The 17,091-nt window shown below is 40.7% G+C and overlaps 1 protein-coding gene across 3 annotated transcripts in view; it reads right to left on the bottom strand.

Annotated features, from left to right (window-relative positions):
* Positions 1–17,091, bottom strand: part of EXOC6 (exocyst complex component 6) — a 103,455-nt gene that overhangs the window by 2,021 nt on the left and 84,343 nt on the right. For all 3 annotated transcript variants that reach the window (XM_085325716.1, XM_085325715.1, XM_085325717.1), the window contains one exon: positions 18–130. In XM_085325716.1, coding sequence (XP_085181842.1) covers positions 18–130 — 113 coding nt within the window. The remainder of the gene's footprint in view (positions 1–17; positions 131–17,091) is intronic.

A 17,091-nucleotide genomic window follows, 5' to 3' on the forward strand; every position in this document is an offset into this window, starting at 1 on the left:
CCGCGCCCCGCACTTACTTCTCCAGGAGCGTGAGGGCCGTGCTGGGGCTGACCCGCAGGTACTTGGAGGTGGACTGCCCGTAATCAGCGAGGTAGGTCGACCAGTCCCACACCATGAAGAGGTCCAGGAGCTGCGGGAGAAGCGGGGGGAAGATGTCAGGGCGCACAGCAGCAGCCCGGGGCCGGCTCTGCGAGGAGGAATCCCCAGCCTCGGCCACTAAACCCCAGCCCCATCTCTTGCCCATTTGTTTCTCTAAACCCTTTTCACATCGCTCCGTGCGCTGGGGAGGCAGGGGTGCAGGTTTAGCCCTAACAGGAGATGCTAACAGACCTCATACTTTGGTATTTTGGGGAGGGAGATGGGGATAGTTGTTGCTCTTCATGCTCAAGGTAATTTAAACCAGAGGTTCAGGTAATTTCAATTGAGTGAATTAAACAACTGCTGGACTCTCCACGGTGACTGATCCCCTCAACTCTGCCCAGAGCCCTGGGTGCGCTTCTCACCCAAACAAACCCAAAGCACTTAGGCAGGGCAAAAGAAGAAACCCCCAGGCATGGTCCTCATCCAGCTGCAGATTCAAGTCAGGTCTTTGATTCTCAGTTTTGAGGTTGCTGTTCAACAAAACAGCTTGCTTTTACAAGGTAATGCAAAGCCTAGCTTTTAGCAGCCAGCACCCTCACCAGCCCTCAAAGCCCATTCCCTCTCGAGGAGCCAAACCGCCACTTCCCCAGTGCCACGGTCACGGTCACGTGTGCAGCCCGGGCACTGCCGGGCTCCCTGCCTGGGCACAGGCACCTCTGCTTGGAGGAGCATTTCCCAAAGCTACCTGCAGGCAGGCAGAGTGGGGGGCAGCGCGTCCCGCTCCCGTTGACATCAATGCTGAGGTGCTCCCAGGCACCTGCATTTGGTGTCTGGCTTCACCCCACCACAGAGGGCTAACGGCGGCTTGGCAGAACAAGGCTGCCCTGTGGTAGCCAAATTTGCCTTGGGGAAGTATTAGCAACCCCACATCCCTGGCTGTGGTGCCCAGAGTGCTTCACTGAGTAGGGTCCTCTGTGCAAGCTGGAGCCCCTGTTTGCCTGGGGGTTTGGCTACATTGGCAATGCCTGGAAAGGTGGTGTGGGAAAGGATTTGCTGTAACAAAACCACTTTAAGAATTGTTATATAGACTAGTGCTGTAGTTACTCATCCCCTATTTGTAATACAGTCTTACACGAAAATGTAGTTAATGCTCAGTTGTTCCAAAGTCCTCCGGGGACCATCAAAAACCTCAGTGACATCTAGAACTATATTTGAGTATTGCATTTGGGTGAATGGTACATAAAAAGCAAGGAGGCTATTTCATTCTCTCCTGGCTACATATCCATGCAGCTTTCAAGATCAAATACAAATAGTTCTTTCTCACAAAGTGCTTTCTAAGGATGAGCACATCAATTCTCCCACTGACCTGGAGAGAACACGCTCACCTTTAGTCACTGAGCAAACAAACTTGGGAAGGCTCTGATAACCCAGGAATTAGTGGCATTTGTGAAACCCATGGGCTTACTTGCTGCTGCGTGTTACCTGTTGCTGATTACCCATGTTACAGTAGTCAACAGTGCTCACGGGGGCTGTACAACACACTCAAAAGCAGGCCACGGTCAGAAGAGAGGAAAGAGGATGGATTGGCAGATGCAAAACACAAACTGAGGAGGACAAAGCTGACAGCAACAGGAACACAGACCCTACATGATCTGGAGACTTCATTTTCCCTCCCTTCCAGAGAAGCAAGACAAATGTGTTAATAAATGCTACTAATTACCACACCACTGGTCAGAGGCTCCACACGGCAGATGGTTCATAGGAAAGGACCATGCCAATGTTCTTGCAGTGGTTGTGTTCAGCAAATCCAAGGTAAAAGATTTAATTTCTTAGATATATTGTAACATCTATACTGAAGACGCTGGATAAGTCCTAAACAACATTCAGGCTTTGTATCTCTTCAGTAATACGTAACCCGAAGCTATTGATCACTGATAAAATTAAGTGCTGACAAGTCCAAAGAAACTTTCCTGCTAATAACACATGAGCAATTTTCATACCATACTTCCAGTATTTGAATTAGCCATCAGATCACGTTGCAGCTCTGGGACTTATTAGTGATACTGATGCCTGTGGTGGCAGATTAGACCTAATTTGTCATTTGATTAAACACAGATAAGCACTCAGGTCCTAAACAGATTGTGTAGCTCGCTGCTTTGCAACTCACAAAGTAAAACACGTCCCAGAAGACCACGAGCACACTCTGTCCACTCCCAGATGGAYCCAGCTCCAACGAGGTGAACACCACTGGAAACACTCTCAGCAAAGGGCATATGCCCAGTGCTAATACAGCTCCTTCCTTTCTCCACACTTGCTCAAAGCACGGCACACAACCAGCCTTATGCTACTAAATCTCTTAAATTAAAGCAGCTGTCATGACATGTGGCAAGTCACCTGAAGCACCAGGGATTTGCAATCAAATGACACATGCTACCCAATCATAACTCCCTCCCTTCCTCTYGTGCACACGTTTGGGGGCTGCAACGTGACCAATGTGCACTGCTGCTGGAGCAACTGTGACAGAAGACTGCAGACATTGCTGGGGACTGGACCGCTGCTGTGCACAGTTACGTATTGAGTGTTTTGCCCCCCTCACAGCTGCAGTTCTGGACTGTGGCATATTGCTGTATGTAATGGGCTTTGACAGAACGTACYGTACACTGTGGGTGGGCAAGAGCTGCCTGGTGTGCAACACTTCAGATCGGTGTCCTGGCCACTCATATCACCTGCATCTGACTTGGCACTTAGCAGAGGTATAGTGAGCACAGGCGGTTTGCTAGGGGAGCAGGCTGGCAAGCAGCCAGTAGCCTGGCAAGGCCAGTCGGGCAGAAATGGGCTGCTGACCCCATCACGCGTATGGCAAATAGCTTCAATCCACCCATACGAAACTTCTCCTGAGCACAGCCCAAAATTCTCCTTCGCTCTTGGGCATGACCTGGAAGATGGTCCACCCATTCCAATACAGAGAAAACTATTTGGGCTACTTCATGTGGTGTGAACATATTCTTGGAAATACAAAGCTGATAATAAAGCACTGGGCTGCCTAATCCTGTGGTAAATTAATATTATTTTAGTAGAGGATAGAGCTATCTCAACACTCACATAGAAAGATTCTCAAAAGTTACAGAAAAACATGAAGGTGCAAAAAGTCTCTTTTTTAATTCATGTACACAGCTACAAGAAAGTTATCTTGAAAAACTAACCTTTTTTTAAGAAAAAAAAGGACATTTCCCCCCCTGTATTTTTGCTGTATTTTCATTCACAATAGATGCATATTAAARTTATCTTACAATGTGACAGGGACCAGGTGTGTGCAAACCACAAGGAGAGGGAACAACGTTTGGTAATGTTACACAATACTCAAGGTGAAGATATAATGGAAATAATTTGTGGATTTGGCCTGACATACTGACATGACTCATACTACAGAGATGTAATATGTGGGATATGTTAAATTCCACTGAAATAAAATAAGGTTATAAATCTCTGAGGTTTTAAATACTGTAATTGCCATTAATGCGTAAAAAGAAAAATTRTATCAAGGGCAAGTCTCATCATAAAAATGTTAATTTTGCCAAAAAAGAGTATCAGCTATAATTAAACAAAACATTTATGGCATGTAAGTTCAAGTGAACTCACCTCATGGCTTCTCAGTTGTAAAGCACTAAGTACTGGAGAATCTGCTGGTCCTACGATACTGGTTCTTATTGTGGCAACCAGAATCAAGGTCTTAAAGGCCAAATTAGATCAGCATTTCCCTACTATTATTTTATCTACTAAAACTGTTGCTATAACCGTGACASTAACTGAAAATGACATACATTATCAAGGAAAGGTCCACAGTTACATGCACTGTAAGTAAGTGCACACAGTAGGTCCYGGCAATAATTTTTTTCCTATCTAAAAATCAATCAAAATCTGTTCAGTGTAACACATCACATTTGCACTACTGGCTGTCCACACACTACTTCAAGGTTAGAACATGCACTGCATACTTCAAAATTACAATAGAAAGTGAGAGAGAGAATCGTTACGGAGAAGGAACATGGGAAAAGCTCTGCCCTCTCTAGTATACCACATGGAGCATCCACGTGGTATACTGGCTACCACGGCAAAGGGTGTACACTTCTGCCTTATTTGGAGGATTTGCSTCTTCTAAAAGTGTGATGGAAGGGAACCTTCATCCAACATCTTGAGAACATCACGGCTGAAGACCAGAGAGCAAGCTCCTTTCACTGTATGTGAAATAGGGTTGCCCTCTCAAACCAACTCATTATTAATTATGTTTATATTCCTACTACATCTATATAACACATCTATATTTTATATATCTAATACATATATACATAAAACTAAAGGCCTTTGCTGTTCTACACTTGCCTCTTCTAACCTTCTGTTCCTGTCTATGTATTTTCTAAATGCCTTTTAGGTGTCTAACATAAGCTCTCTCTGCCAGAAATAAACCACGTTTTGAAAAAAAATAAACAAAAGGAAGGTTATATTCCTGTCATGCCACAGAAAAGGTTGCTATTTCTGCTTATAAGACTTCTGATCTTAAACACAACAATATCATTGTAGAAGACACTAAACTATCTGTTAAAAGAGGCCCTACTTCAAGAACTTGACAGCTAACAGACATGGATTTGTTTAATGCAAATTATTAGAARATTGATACCAAAGGGAAAAAGAAGTCTTAAGATTTTACGGATAGGATTCAGGTTTCATACAGGGCATCTGCACTTATTCTTCGAGCTCAGAACTCTCACGTTTTCCCAACACCTAGGTGACACGGCCACGTGTGCACATAAACTAACCGTAATCATTGCTCGGTAGTGCTTTGTCTTTTGTTACCTAAGCTCTGGAGGAGCTCAGCCACAGCCCTCTATTTAGGCCATCTGGTAACTACGCGACAACTCTGCGCACTAGGAGTTGCTGGGATCAGGCATGTAGCCCTTCCCAAGTTGTTTGAACCTCTGTCACATCCTCAGATATCATATAAACGCTCTTTCCTTTTTTGCTTTTGGGCAACTGCTTGGCAGCCTGGAAGAGCATGCAGCTTTGGGAACTAGCTATCCCCGGTCAGCTCAGCAACAGAGGTGTCACAGAAGGAAATGGGTCCTGTAGCCGTTCGACAACACCAACAGGGCTGACTATGCTCAAATACTCCTAATTTTAAATTATCGTGGTAGCTTTGTACAAGCTGGAATGCTGCCCTTATCTCTTCTAAAGTATCACAAGTATCAGCAAATTGCTTTGGTTGTACAATTAGGCACCAGTGGTCCAAGAGCTGGTGATAAAAATGAGAAGCTGTACACTTAAGTCTGCCTACCTTTCTGTAAATCCAAGTAATCTATCAAAAGAAAATTGTTCTGTTTTGTTTTTTTAAACATATCACTGTTACACCCTTCTGGCCCACTCTCCTCACTCACAAGCAGAATATTCCTCTTGCTAAACAGTTTATTAACCCCTAATCACCCAGTTACTTCTGGACTTGATTGCATGTGTAATTACCTTTTGTCAGGTACAATTTGCCTGATAAACATGTCAGAACACTTGCTGCTTAGTCCGTTTCAACAGATAAATGCTGTCTTTCCACAGCCTTGGGGCATAATTAACAGGAAAAAGAAAAGGCAGTTATAAAAACACACAGAAGCTGATTCACTGAGGCAGGAGTTCACAGCGTGCAGCCCGCCAAGGCCTATTTCGTGGCCGCTATGCTTGCCTGAGCGCTCATTGAGTTCCAGCCTGCTGTGACAGGGCAACAGGGGCAGCCCTGGAAAACTGTGATTTAAAGTAGGTTTCCACATGAACTTCAGAAAAGATAGGGATGATGCCTGTTTGGAAAAACAGAAAAATGAAGCAGCCCATAATGATATTGCCAGAGCCTCTGTCATTGTCATAATATTATATGTTCTACCAGACTCTCTAGGATGGTACCAGGAGGGGGAAAATTAAAAGGAGACAGAGGAGAAACACAGGGAAAGCAAAAAGTCAAGAATTAATAACAACAACAACAAAAAAGGAGCTTTGTAGCATTCTTAGGCTCAGTAGCTCCTGATTTCTGCCCTACAGTGTTTGCAGGTTACATACCCATGCGCTATGGGGAGCGCAAAAAAGAAATCCTCACCTGACCTCTGGATAACCCAAACAGGAGATTAGCCCATTTCCAAGCAAAGCAGGTTGTCACACTGTTAGGCCAATTGCTTCTATTGACACTTTGCATAAACATCTTACACAGGGTGATCAGAAAGGACTGTTATGCCATTAACGCGCCTTTTTATTTTTTTATACCTAAGCCGTATGGAATAAAGGCCTGAGCAAGGGATAACAAAAGGGTCAGAAGGTCGCAAACATTCCTTTAAGTAGGTAAAAATCTGGGAAGTTTAGATTCATTGAAAAGTGCCAATCAGAACTTTTTTTTGCACCTTGAGACAGTCAAGCACGCTCAGCTCTTGCTGATTTTACTTCTACTAAATTCTTTCCTGTGCTTCGTTGTGCGTTTTTACTTTTAAACAAGAAAACGCTAAAATCTTCATTTTAGGAAGTAGCAAGCTGTCTAATCTTCTTAGCTAATCAGTAGTCTAAACAGATTTAGACATTACCATTGAAATCCTCACGGGGAATAGTGCTAAAGATACAGAATTTTTCTTGAAGTTGTACAACTGAACAGTCTCACRCACAGCTTTCACCTATAATTTACACGGCATGTGGTTTGCACTGTGCACAGGAAAATATTCTGTATTTTCCTTTGTTTTGTTTTTGCTTTGATCAGAGATGGAAACAATCTCCCTTTAATAGTATAAAAGCCACCTGCTGGGCATTGCAGACTACAGCTAATTGGTAAATTCTTTGAAATTTAGATATAATGGATTTTGACCTCTTTAATTAAAAAAACCCCAAAGCCAAGAATACTGGCGAACTCTTCTGAGAAACGAGCAGTGCCAAGCATATACAACTGCAAGCTACGCCAAATCTTTTTTTTTCAGAGAACAGTAATACTATGAGTTTTTCCTTGAGAGTACATGGCTTTTAACCCAAGGGAAAAAAAAAACGTGATTTTTGTTAGCTGTGTGTCACTTAAGCCAYTGACATACAAGAATAGCAAATATACCATAATACAGTTATTACTATTGTGTTGTGGTTGTGCTGAAGAAGCTCCAGAAATGGAAGGAACTTTTTCATTTTAAGCGTGGTAAATGCCCGGACGCCCCCGCAGTCCCACTCCTYGAACCGGCCCCGCTGCGAGGGGCTCGCGCTGTACCTGCACCCACCGTCTGTCCAGAGGGACGCRCAAGTTCGCTGCCTGCAGAGGAAGTGTGTCAACCAGAATCACTGTTGTTTCGTAATTTCTGACATAACCGTAACCTTTCAGTGGAGCTATAATCTCATCAGTTTGTAAACTCTGAGGCGACATTGTCTTCCTTTTGTTAAAACACTTATTTATACTCTGGCCAGCCTAATGGGGCCATGGCCTATGACTGGGACTCATCCGCGCTGCAGTAACACAGCTACAAAACAAAGCCGCTTTCTTCTCAGGCGCCGCGTGTTTCGTGCACAAGTACACGGGAATATACGTTACATAGGTATACGCTTATTTCCAGTGAGTTAACAACAAAAAACATGTATGAACGTTAGCATAACATCCCCGTTAGCTGGCAAAATGGATTATCTCCCCGTTTATTAAAGCCTGCCCACCAGGAGAGCGCTTACTAGAATGGAACTAAAATGCAAGCGACCAGAAGCAGAACCGGACAAAGACAAGTCTTGTTCACTCTAAACATTTCCTAGGTGTGAAGGACCAACAGAAGTGCTTAAAATACAGATATCTAAGTTCAACTCGCAAGGAACAAAGTTTGCTAGCTGTTGAATAACACTGCATCAACCAAATTCAATTATCACTTAATCACTTGGAGTTCTTTACTGCTGACAAATGTCTTGTTAGCCTAGTTAGCAAGTCTGTCTGCCACTTGCCAAAATATTTTGTTTTATTTATTCCTGGTGACTTATTTTGTGAATGTGGTGAATTTTAAAATTCCCCCCTACTGATCACATAACTGGAATAACACACATCGGTTTTGTATTTCAAAGTGTAAATTGATCTCTTGATCTGTGAATGTCTCCCTACAGTTTATGCTACCCCTTTTCTGGATTGCTATAACAAATGCATTTTCAAAGTGATGGTATAGGGACTTAGCTATGCAATTCCCATTAGTGTCAATGGGGGTCGCAGGCTAAATTCCTAGGCACTGCTTTGAAAACTGAGCCCTTGATTTTCAAAGGAAGGATAGTTTGTGTTAGAAAGACAGTATCTTTAAGTTTTTAAGCCACTGCATTAAAACATGCATTCTTTTTTATTTCTCTCTCTCTCTTTTTTTAAGCAAAATACATCTAGAAATTGTGCCTAAATGTGAAACATTTAAATATTCACACAAATGAAACAGCTGTTTGTTTGAATGCCTGGATCTGTTTCAAATGTGTAAGTGAAAATCTTATCTGCCACTATCTTGAATGTTGGGATAGAATCTTTAACACATTTGTAAGTGTATAATATACATACTCAGAGGTTATGATAGCTGAACCACTGGGAATTGTTGTTACGATAAGAAAAAAACAGAAGTTCCTTGGGTTCAAACTAATCCTTTATAACCTAAATTCTCCCAAAGGGCAGAACACTTTCCCAGAATCTGGACCCTGAGGTACATTCTGAGAGATGCCTGGTCTTGTTTTATTCAAGAGTAAACCCAAATACTTTTTCTAACTCTTTGGCTCTTTGAAGGTACTTAAGTCTGCCTACAAAATAAAATACCTATTGCTGAAGTCATGCTTATTCCTTTTCATAACCAGAAAAGCACTCATGTTGTACAGCTTTTACAAATCCCATTAATACTTCAAACAGCCAAGATGAAACATCTGAAGAAAGTACCTGAGACGTAGTCATCGAGGCAAATATAAGTAGCCAAGCTCTATGCAGTATACAATACCGCAACAATAAAGAAGATTTGTTTAATTGCAGGGCGAATAATCCTTATTATGAAGTGTGTTCTTCCTCATCATTAAAAAATAAGCTGGCTAGTAGCAAAAGAACTGTCCTTTGAGTCTAGAAACAGCCAAGAGTTGGAAGGGCAGACGCCTGGCACACTGCAAGAGCAGCGGCTGGGGCCAAATTGCTCCTGTGCAGCCCCTCAGCCTGTACACCAAGTCCCTTTTGACAAAGCATAAAATTATATCAATGGTAACGTTTGTGTGGATTAAGAATTGTGTATTATGCAATGCTCAGGCCATTCACCATTTTTTGAGCTTCTGATATGAAGGCACACACTTTCAAAGAGCATATAAGGAGTTATATTTACAGCCCCCAAACACAACTTCTGCCTCTGATCTGAAGATGACTTTGAAAATCTGAGCTGTTAAAGTCATGCAGAAGCACTTAGAACATCCCAGTTAAATTTGAAGTTGTTGTTCTTAGTTTGCTTTATTTTTTTTTCTTTTTTACAGATAGGTTTGCAAGTTGCACTTAAAGCCTGAAATTCACCAAATACATTCCTAACTGAAGAGGGAATTTTTAAAGTTTATTTAAACTTCCATTTTCTGTGAGCATTTTTTTCAACTGCACGTGACTTATAATAAGCTTGCTTTCGAGTATTTGCTCTTCTCTGAAATACTGCTATAAATAGCATGTGAGGTGGCACAGTACCTCTTTTGTGTGCGTGCGTGTCTGTGTGTGTGTATTAAAGCTGTATCATTTATCTCACTCCTCAGGTAAGACTCTATTTAAGATAATTCACTAAATTCACAAATGCTAAAATCAAATGGTTAAATTAATTGGTTTAGAGAAGGTGGGACTAATTAAACATAGTCTCATTTGGGGTAACCGAAATAAAATTTAAATACCAAACACATTAATTTCAACTTCCATAAAGCATTTTGGAATCAAACACTCTTGTACCATCTGTTGCAAGTAAAATTTAGCAGTATCTATGTGACTAAGCCTAGATGTCTGTAGTCTCACCAAAGGTTAATGTATACATACTATACCACAAAAAGTCATTATCTGAAAAACACTGTTTCGAACTAACTAATCCAAACTGCCCCTCTACACTCATCCCTCTAAGCTATGAAGCCAGCATGCTGTGCTCTGAACTCAGCATCTGAAGCGGTTTGCCCAAGCATAATTGCGACTTCAAGTTTAAATTTCTGGGTTTACCCCTGGGATCGGAGCGAGGGGTTTCGGAAACCCAGGCCTGGCCTGAGGGAGGATAACTGAGCACGGCCCAGCTGCGCGGCACCGGGCTGGCGCGCGCGGAGGCGGCCAACACGAAGACGCAGCCCACAAAGCTGAGGCAGGAGCAGCCAACCTCGTCACTGCAAACTGTTTGTTTAGTGCTACAATGGGGTATTTCCTTGTGCCAGCTTTCCAGTTATTTTGTCGTACTCTGACCTGGACCAAAACACCAGATGAAATTACATCTAAGAATACTGAAATTACACTATTACAGACCGAGGATTTGAGCCTAACGGGAGGGTATTCCAGAGCTCTACATGGTTTAGGAGCATCTCTTCATTCTGCAGCATTTAGTCTCCAGAGTTCAGTGATCCTTAGTCTGTGCTGTGAAATATATAGCATTTTCACAGAGGTAACCTGAGGCCCTACAGTAGGTAAGAGAAAATAGTTTGTTTCACTGCAAGAGTGTATGTATTTCTGAACCAAACTGTTTTTTTTTTTCTTTTTTTCAGTTGTAATATTTATGCAGTTCCTGAAAAGCTGCAAATCTGAATTAAAAGAAAAAAATCAAATAGATTCCTTGTGCTCTGGATTCCCTTTCTAGGTGGCCATCACAGCCTTCAACATTTTCAGCAAAGTTCATGTAATATTTCACTGAGGCTGTATTTGCTCTACCTATCCTCTTCGGTTCTTTTCAATGACTATGCCTCAGAGCTATACCATCCATGTTACGTAAGAGCTATACCTCAATTTTAAAGAATATATAYGGCACACTGAAGTTGTAGGTGTAAAAATACAAATGTCAGCAATAGCACTAATGATTCTCAGCTGCCACAACTGAAACTCCACTTCCTCAGCCTAATTCTTGGATTAAGATATCTGTTTAAATAAACCTACCTGGTTAACAAAACTGAGCTCATGCAAACTAAAAGAAAAAGCAGTTTTATACACAAAGTTCCTCTACAGGAAGCTGATAGAAGTGTAGCAACTCTTTGATGAAGTATCTCAGAGGATCTCAGGAGCTGAGTTAGAGTACCTGGAGAACCACTCAAATAAATTTAAGACATATCAGTCCAGAAAACTGCATCTGCTTTGTCTGCATCTAGAAACAAAAAAAACAAAAAGAATCTAGTGCAATCCATAACGCACAGATGCTTGTGGATGTGCTCATCGTCGGTTTACCATAAGCAGCTAGTTATTTCTTCTAAAGCAGTGCAAGGGTATGCTTGCACAGCTACCCTCGGCAGCAGATGAAGTTACATCCCTTAGGCAAAGCTGTACTAGACCTGGGAACCACTAGACAAGAAATGCCACAATCAGTAGTTCAGGAATGTAAATACAGAGAAGTTACAAGCAAAGCCAGAATCACTAGCCAAAAGTTACATATTAATTCCTGGACAATYTTCACCTTTGTCTTCAGCTACTACTATGAATTTATCTATCAAATGGCTCTGAAAACACGTTAGCAAATTCTGTGCCCCATGTAAAACCCTGGTATTTGGTTTTTGCCTGTTTTTTTTTTCCTAGCTAACTTGGTATACTGCAGGCCTTTGAACCTAGAAAATTGTAGTAATAAGAGACCTGGATAACTTAGATTCTGTTTCTGTCAGCCTTTTTATTTTTCCTTCCCTCAAAAGATCTTTCTTCCGCTTTACTATCTTCACAAATATTTTAGGAAAAATTCTCTGCTTAATGTCAATAGTTTTCTAAGAAATGTGTCTTCAAGAAATTATTTGACTTAGAAGTTATCTTTTTCCTTAGAATACGCCTTTTCTCATCGTTTCTCAGACGACAGTATTTTCTTAAGATGTTTCCTCCGATAGATCCCACTATACATGAAACTTCTGCTGAGTAATGATAGCACAAAACAGCCTCAAATGCCTGCTGCAATTTGAAAAATGCTTCCCCTGATTTTACTTGCCACTTTGAAATGTTATCCCTTTCTGGTGAGTAATCCTGTGCTAGATTCTTTTGCTTCTTAAACGAACATTATTCTCACCCTTTATTGACTGACCACATCTATTATCACGTGTAAGCAGTGTTAATCCTCTAGTCATTAACACCCTTATTAAAGTAACTTTAACCCAAAGAAGTTTAAATCATATTATTGGTTTTATTTAATTAAGCTATGGGGAATGTTTTACACTGTCATTGGAGTTTTCAGCTTGTGTCTTTTCAATCTATCAGTTACACCACTCCCTGCCCCCTCTCCCCCCAACTTACCTAYGTATTTGTGTCCAGGATTTATTCAACACTATTCTCTCTCACTGTGAACTTTTTATACTGTCCTCTAACTCAATGGGTGCAAGATTTAGACACCATGCTGAACATAATACTATTCCCAAAGATATCGTATGAATGTGCACTGTAATTATAGTATCAAAATTAGGATCAAGTCTCCTATACTCCTCACAAGACTCAGTAGCCTGTTAGTGCTYAAAATGAAAGAGCATTTTTGATGTCCTTCCCATATGCCCCGAGAGAAGGCAGAGAGTTTGATCTGAACTCCAGACTGGCACCATTTGGTAAGACCACTGTTGTGGTTTTATTATGAATGTTAACTTTGGGACACTTCTTGCAGTAGGACTTAAGATCATTTTACTTAAGCATAGCTTCAATCTCCTATATGAATTAGGAAAAAAATAATAAAAAAAAAGAGAGAGAGAAATGCATTGAATCACGCCACTGGCTCAGCACTTTTTTCCTGTAACTTAAAAAAAATAAGCCAGCTTTTAAAATCACAGTTTTTTTTGTGTGTGTGTCTACTGCATGTTTCCTACTCTCGAGAAATACCTGACAGCCCATGTACTCTTACAGATCTCATGTAAACTATTCAACTGACATGTTTGACACAGGGTCAAAAGATGAAAATTGTCCTCTAGTTTAACTGCATCGTATTACACTGAGCATTTGGGAATAGCATGGGCTAGTTGTGCATGCGGTTGGAATGGTTTCCTGAAAGCATGCCATTTAAACTGGCAAAGCTTGTCTCCTCCTGGGAATAAGGTAACTTGAMAACTTCGTGGACTTTACACACTCTTTTCTGCATGCTGTAAATCCTTCCCTTCCTCCGGGTAAAATCACCACTTTAATTTTCTGCTCTTTTAAAAAATAATGCTCTTCACGGTTCTCAGCATAAGCTATGAAAATCATAAGCGGAAAAAAGGGATGACAATAAAATGCATTTATGGACAGGAATGGATTTTTTCACAATTTTTTTTTGTCCATCCATTCTGTATCTTTATGTCCATTCTCTCCCATCATCTACTGCTTTTATCTACTTGAACTTTGACGTTTATTCTTTCTTTATAATTCATTATTTTTTCATTCTTATTCCCATCTTTTTTTTCTCCCATTATCACTCTTTGTGATTGTTTGGGTCTTTTAAGTTGTGCTGTCGCTTTGCTAATAACGCTCTAAAGAAAGCCTTCTCCAAAAGTTTCTAAAATACACTTTATACATGAATTTTTATGTAAACTTTATTTTTTATTTCATTATTCTCCAAAGTAGTGCAACTTGTAAGATGATCGATTGTTCCAGAAYAGACAGTCTTCTCTGAGACCTATGCTAATATGGTATAAACCAGTATGACGTAGATATGTGCTGAACATTATGCTGGTTCAGTCAAATCCTTTATGGTATAATTATTTTACCTCATTTATCTAAGTACCAGCATGAAATTCACTCCTTCCTTTTGCTATTCTACATATGCATCTTTGAGCTAAGAGAAAGAAAATATGGGGAGTTTTCATCTTCTGAATTTCACTGACTAATTGGAGGAAGAAAGATACTGAGAATTATTATTCTTTAATTTATATTACTGTAGTTCTAAAACACCCTGCTGAAGAACAGTGTCATAGTATGGTACATTCTGTACAAACAACTATGAAGGTATCATCATTTGCCCTAGACTACGGCCCAAATTACTAAACAATCATTAACCACATTTCAGTTATTCCAGTCCCTGCTGCACTGTGTCTCTGCAAAGCTTTGGAAGCCTTGACTTGTGAGGGCATTCTGTGCAGGAAAAGAAGCTCTACTTCCTTTCTTGTGTTATTGTCCTGAAACAGAGAACAATTTTTTTTTTTTTTTCTTCCAAAGATTCCTTTGATTTAAATTAAATTTGCAGTGGCCCTATGGCAACTTCAAAAGAAGAGACAGATCAACTTTCTTTTCCACAGAAGAAACCGTAGCAAAAGGAAAAAAAAAATGAGATATTCTGCCTACTGCCTGTGATTGACAGACAATTTAGAGAAGGAATGGAATCTAAATGTGTTTGTTGACTGACGCAACTGAAAAAATACTGAAGGCAAAGCTGTACGGTTAATGGGTTATGGGTATTACCCAGAATACACTACATACCAGTGATACTACCAGCTTAACTAAGGCTGGAGGATGTAAGCAATCTTGGGGCAGAAACTATTGAACACACTAACGCAGCTTTGAGCTCCACGGCTCCCTGATGGATGACTAGGGCTCACAGATGTTACCAGAATACAAATAACTTGAGGGAAAACACRAATTTTCTTCTCTAGTGTTTTTCAATTAACACTGCTCATTTGTTGCTGAGGAAGCCCATACCACCTAGGGGACGCGGAGGAAGTCCTGTGGAGCTGGGAGATCCACCACTAGACTCCATCCATCAGCTCAGGGCTACAGAAGGGCCTAGGCACAATAGCAGCGACTCTGCAGCAACAGGCTGTCAGTGGGAAGACAACAGCTTCCTATGACGTATTCACTAATCTCAGGGAAGTCATGCATCCAAAACTTCCCGCAAGTAAAACCTTCAGTTTGCATTTATATCGTTTCTTAAGTGACAGAGATAAAGGCAYGAGTGGGACCATAAACAGTTTTGCAGACACATCGTTCTGGCATTATGGACAGGGTACAACTGGCACAAAAACTTCAGGTACCAAAGATACAGCCATTTACATCATGATCTAAAGGGGAATTCCTCTCAAACTATGGGAAGGACTTTAACAGAAGGGTTTCCTGGAGATGTGAATAAGGAKATTTCATCATAACAATAGTTCTGTAGGTTTTGAATGGATTGGTGAACTCTTCCTAAACCTTGTCTTGTGAAAGTACTGATAATTAAGACGATGAGATGAAAGCTGATTAATTGTGACATTTGGTAGTATTCAGATGAGGACTTAGACATGTCCACCTAAAGAATCTTGGCAGGGGCGTCTGCCTACTTTTTTTTTTTTTTTTTTTTTTTGGTAATACTTGTTTTGATCCATCTCTCCAGGGAGATTCTTAGTAATTTCTATCACAGTAGCATTTAGAAGCTGGAACTCTACTGCATTGTTCTAAGCAGCCAAGTGTTTGATCTGCACATGACAAATGAAATCAATAAATGCCATTTCCTGTCTCAGTTCTAAAAATTATCATTCACCTAAAAAAAAAAAAGCCACTCTTACTGAAATAAGGTTTATATTCTGATTCAAAGGCTGTTATCTACAGGTCTCTATGTCAAGTTGAGCCAGCACTTCATGATTCTGCTATTTTCTAAATATGCAGTAGAGATTTCTTGACAAATATCTAATAGCTGGGTATATCTGGTTGGGAAAGCGGAGAACTAAGACAATTTTATCCCTTAAATAACAACTTAAAGAAATAAAAACAAAAAACTTAGAAAAATGAGCCTAAAGAAATAACAAGTAAATTATGGAACTTATCAGAACTAAGAAAATAATTACAGGATTCCTATAGCACTCTTTACTGTAGATTAGGAGAAGACATCCCATTTAGAGAATTATACCTGTCACCACATAGTCCATACCCTTTCCTTGGAAGAAACTAGTACATCTTGTAGGTAACTAGCCATATGTACAAGGTTTTATTCAGTAAGTTACTGATAGGGCTACTGAAATTAAGCAACAGCACTGAATTTTTAAAATCTGTTTTTTGGGTATGATCCCACATCATCAGTACACCACGATCCAGAGTCAAAATGTGGGGGGCTATCAGCATGTTATTTGCATTCTTCTGCTGAAAAAGAGCCATTCAGATGTAGAACTGGATACGACCAGATTTGCATCGAATTTGGTGAATGATCTAATGTCCTGGAGAACACTACCCAGCACATCACCCTTGCTCTTAGTTCCTGGCAGTAACAGAGTAGGAATGCCTACTGCCAGGAAATGACTGACATGCCATCCTGCTTTGATTCTGCAAATCCTTATCAAGACAGTGCATCTAGAGCCAGGCTTGTTTTTGAACCCCCTGCTGCTGATTTCTCTGCATTTGCTTCCAAAGCTTCCTAATTCTTACCAGCTGGCAGGTATAAATCCCATCCAAGTGATGAGCTGGTTTGTTTCTGTGTACAGAGCACTGATTGAGACCTTCCTCACAAACAACTGTAAACACATAGCTTGTGATCAGAGGCTACCATGATTACGTACAGGGTTTTCAGATTTTAGGTGAAGATGAGAGATCAGTAGTAAAAGTTGCCATCGGGGAATGTAAGTTCTTATACACAAATGCCCATGTTCATGTGAAGAATTCCATTTGTAAGAATCCAGTATGCTGAAAATATATTGCACGTTCCCTGAAAGATGGTTAGCACACATTTACCATGCAGTCATACTTAAATAACTGAGTCATTCTGAATGTAGATAGAGATTTCTTACATATAGGCCTGTTACCCAGTATGATACAAATACATGAGAAATGCAGCCTGGAATGGCCTCTGTCCTGCTCACAGCTTGCCCCAACACTCCTTCAGCTTTGGTGTGGAATCAATTTATGGAGAAGGTGGTCAGCAAGAGACTTGCTTCCTTCTC

Source organism: Rhea americana, unplaced genomic scaffold (genome assembly GCF_003343005.1).
Source record: "Rhea americana isolate MKP2758 unplaced genomic scaffold, rheAme1 scaffold_122, whole genome shotgun sequence".
NCBI classification, from domain to species: Eukaryota; Metazoa; Chordata; class Aves; order Rheiformes; family Rheidae; genus Rhea; species Rhea americana.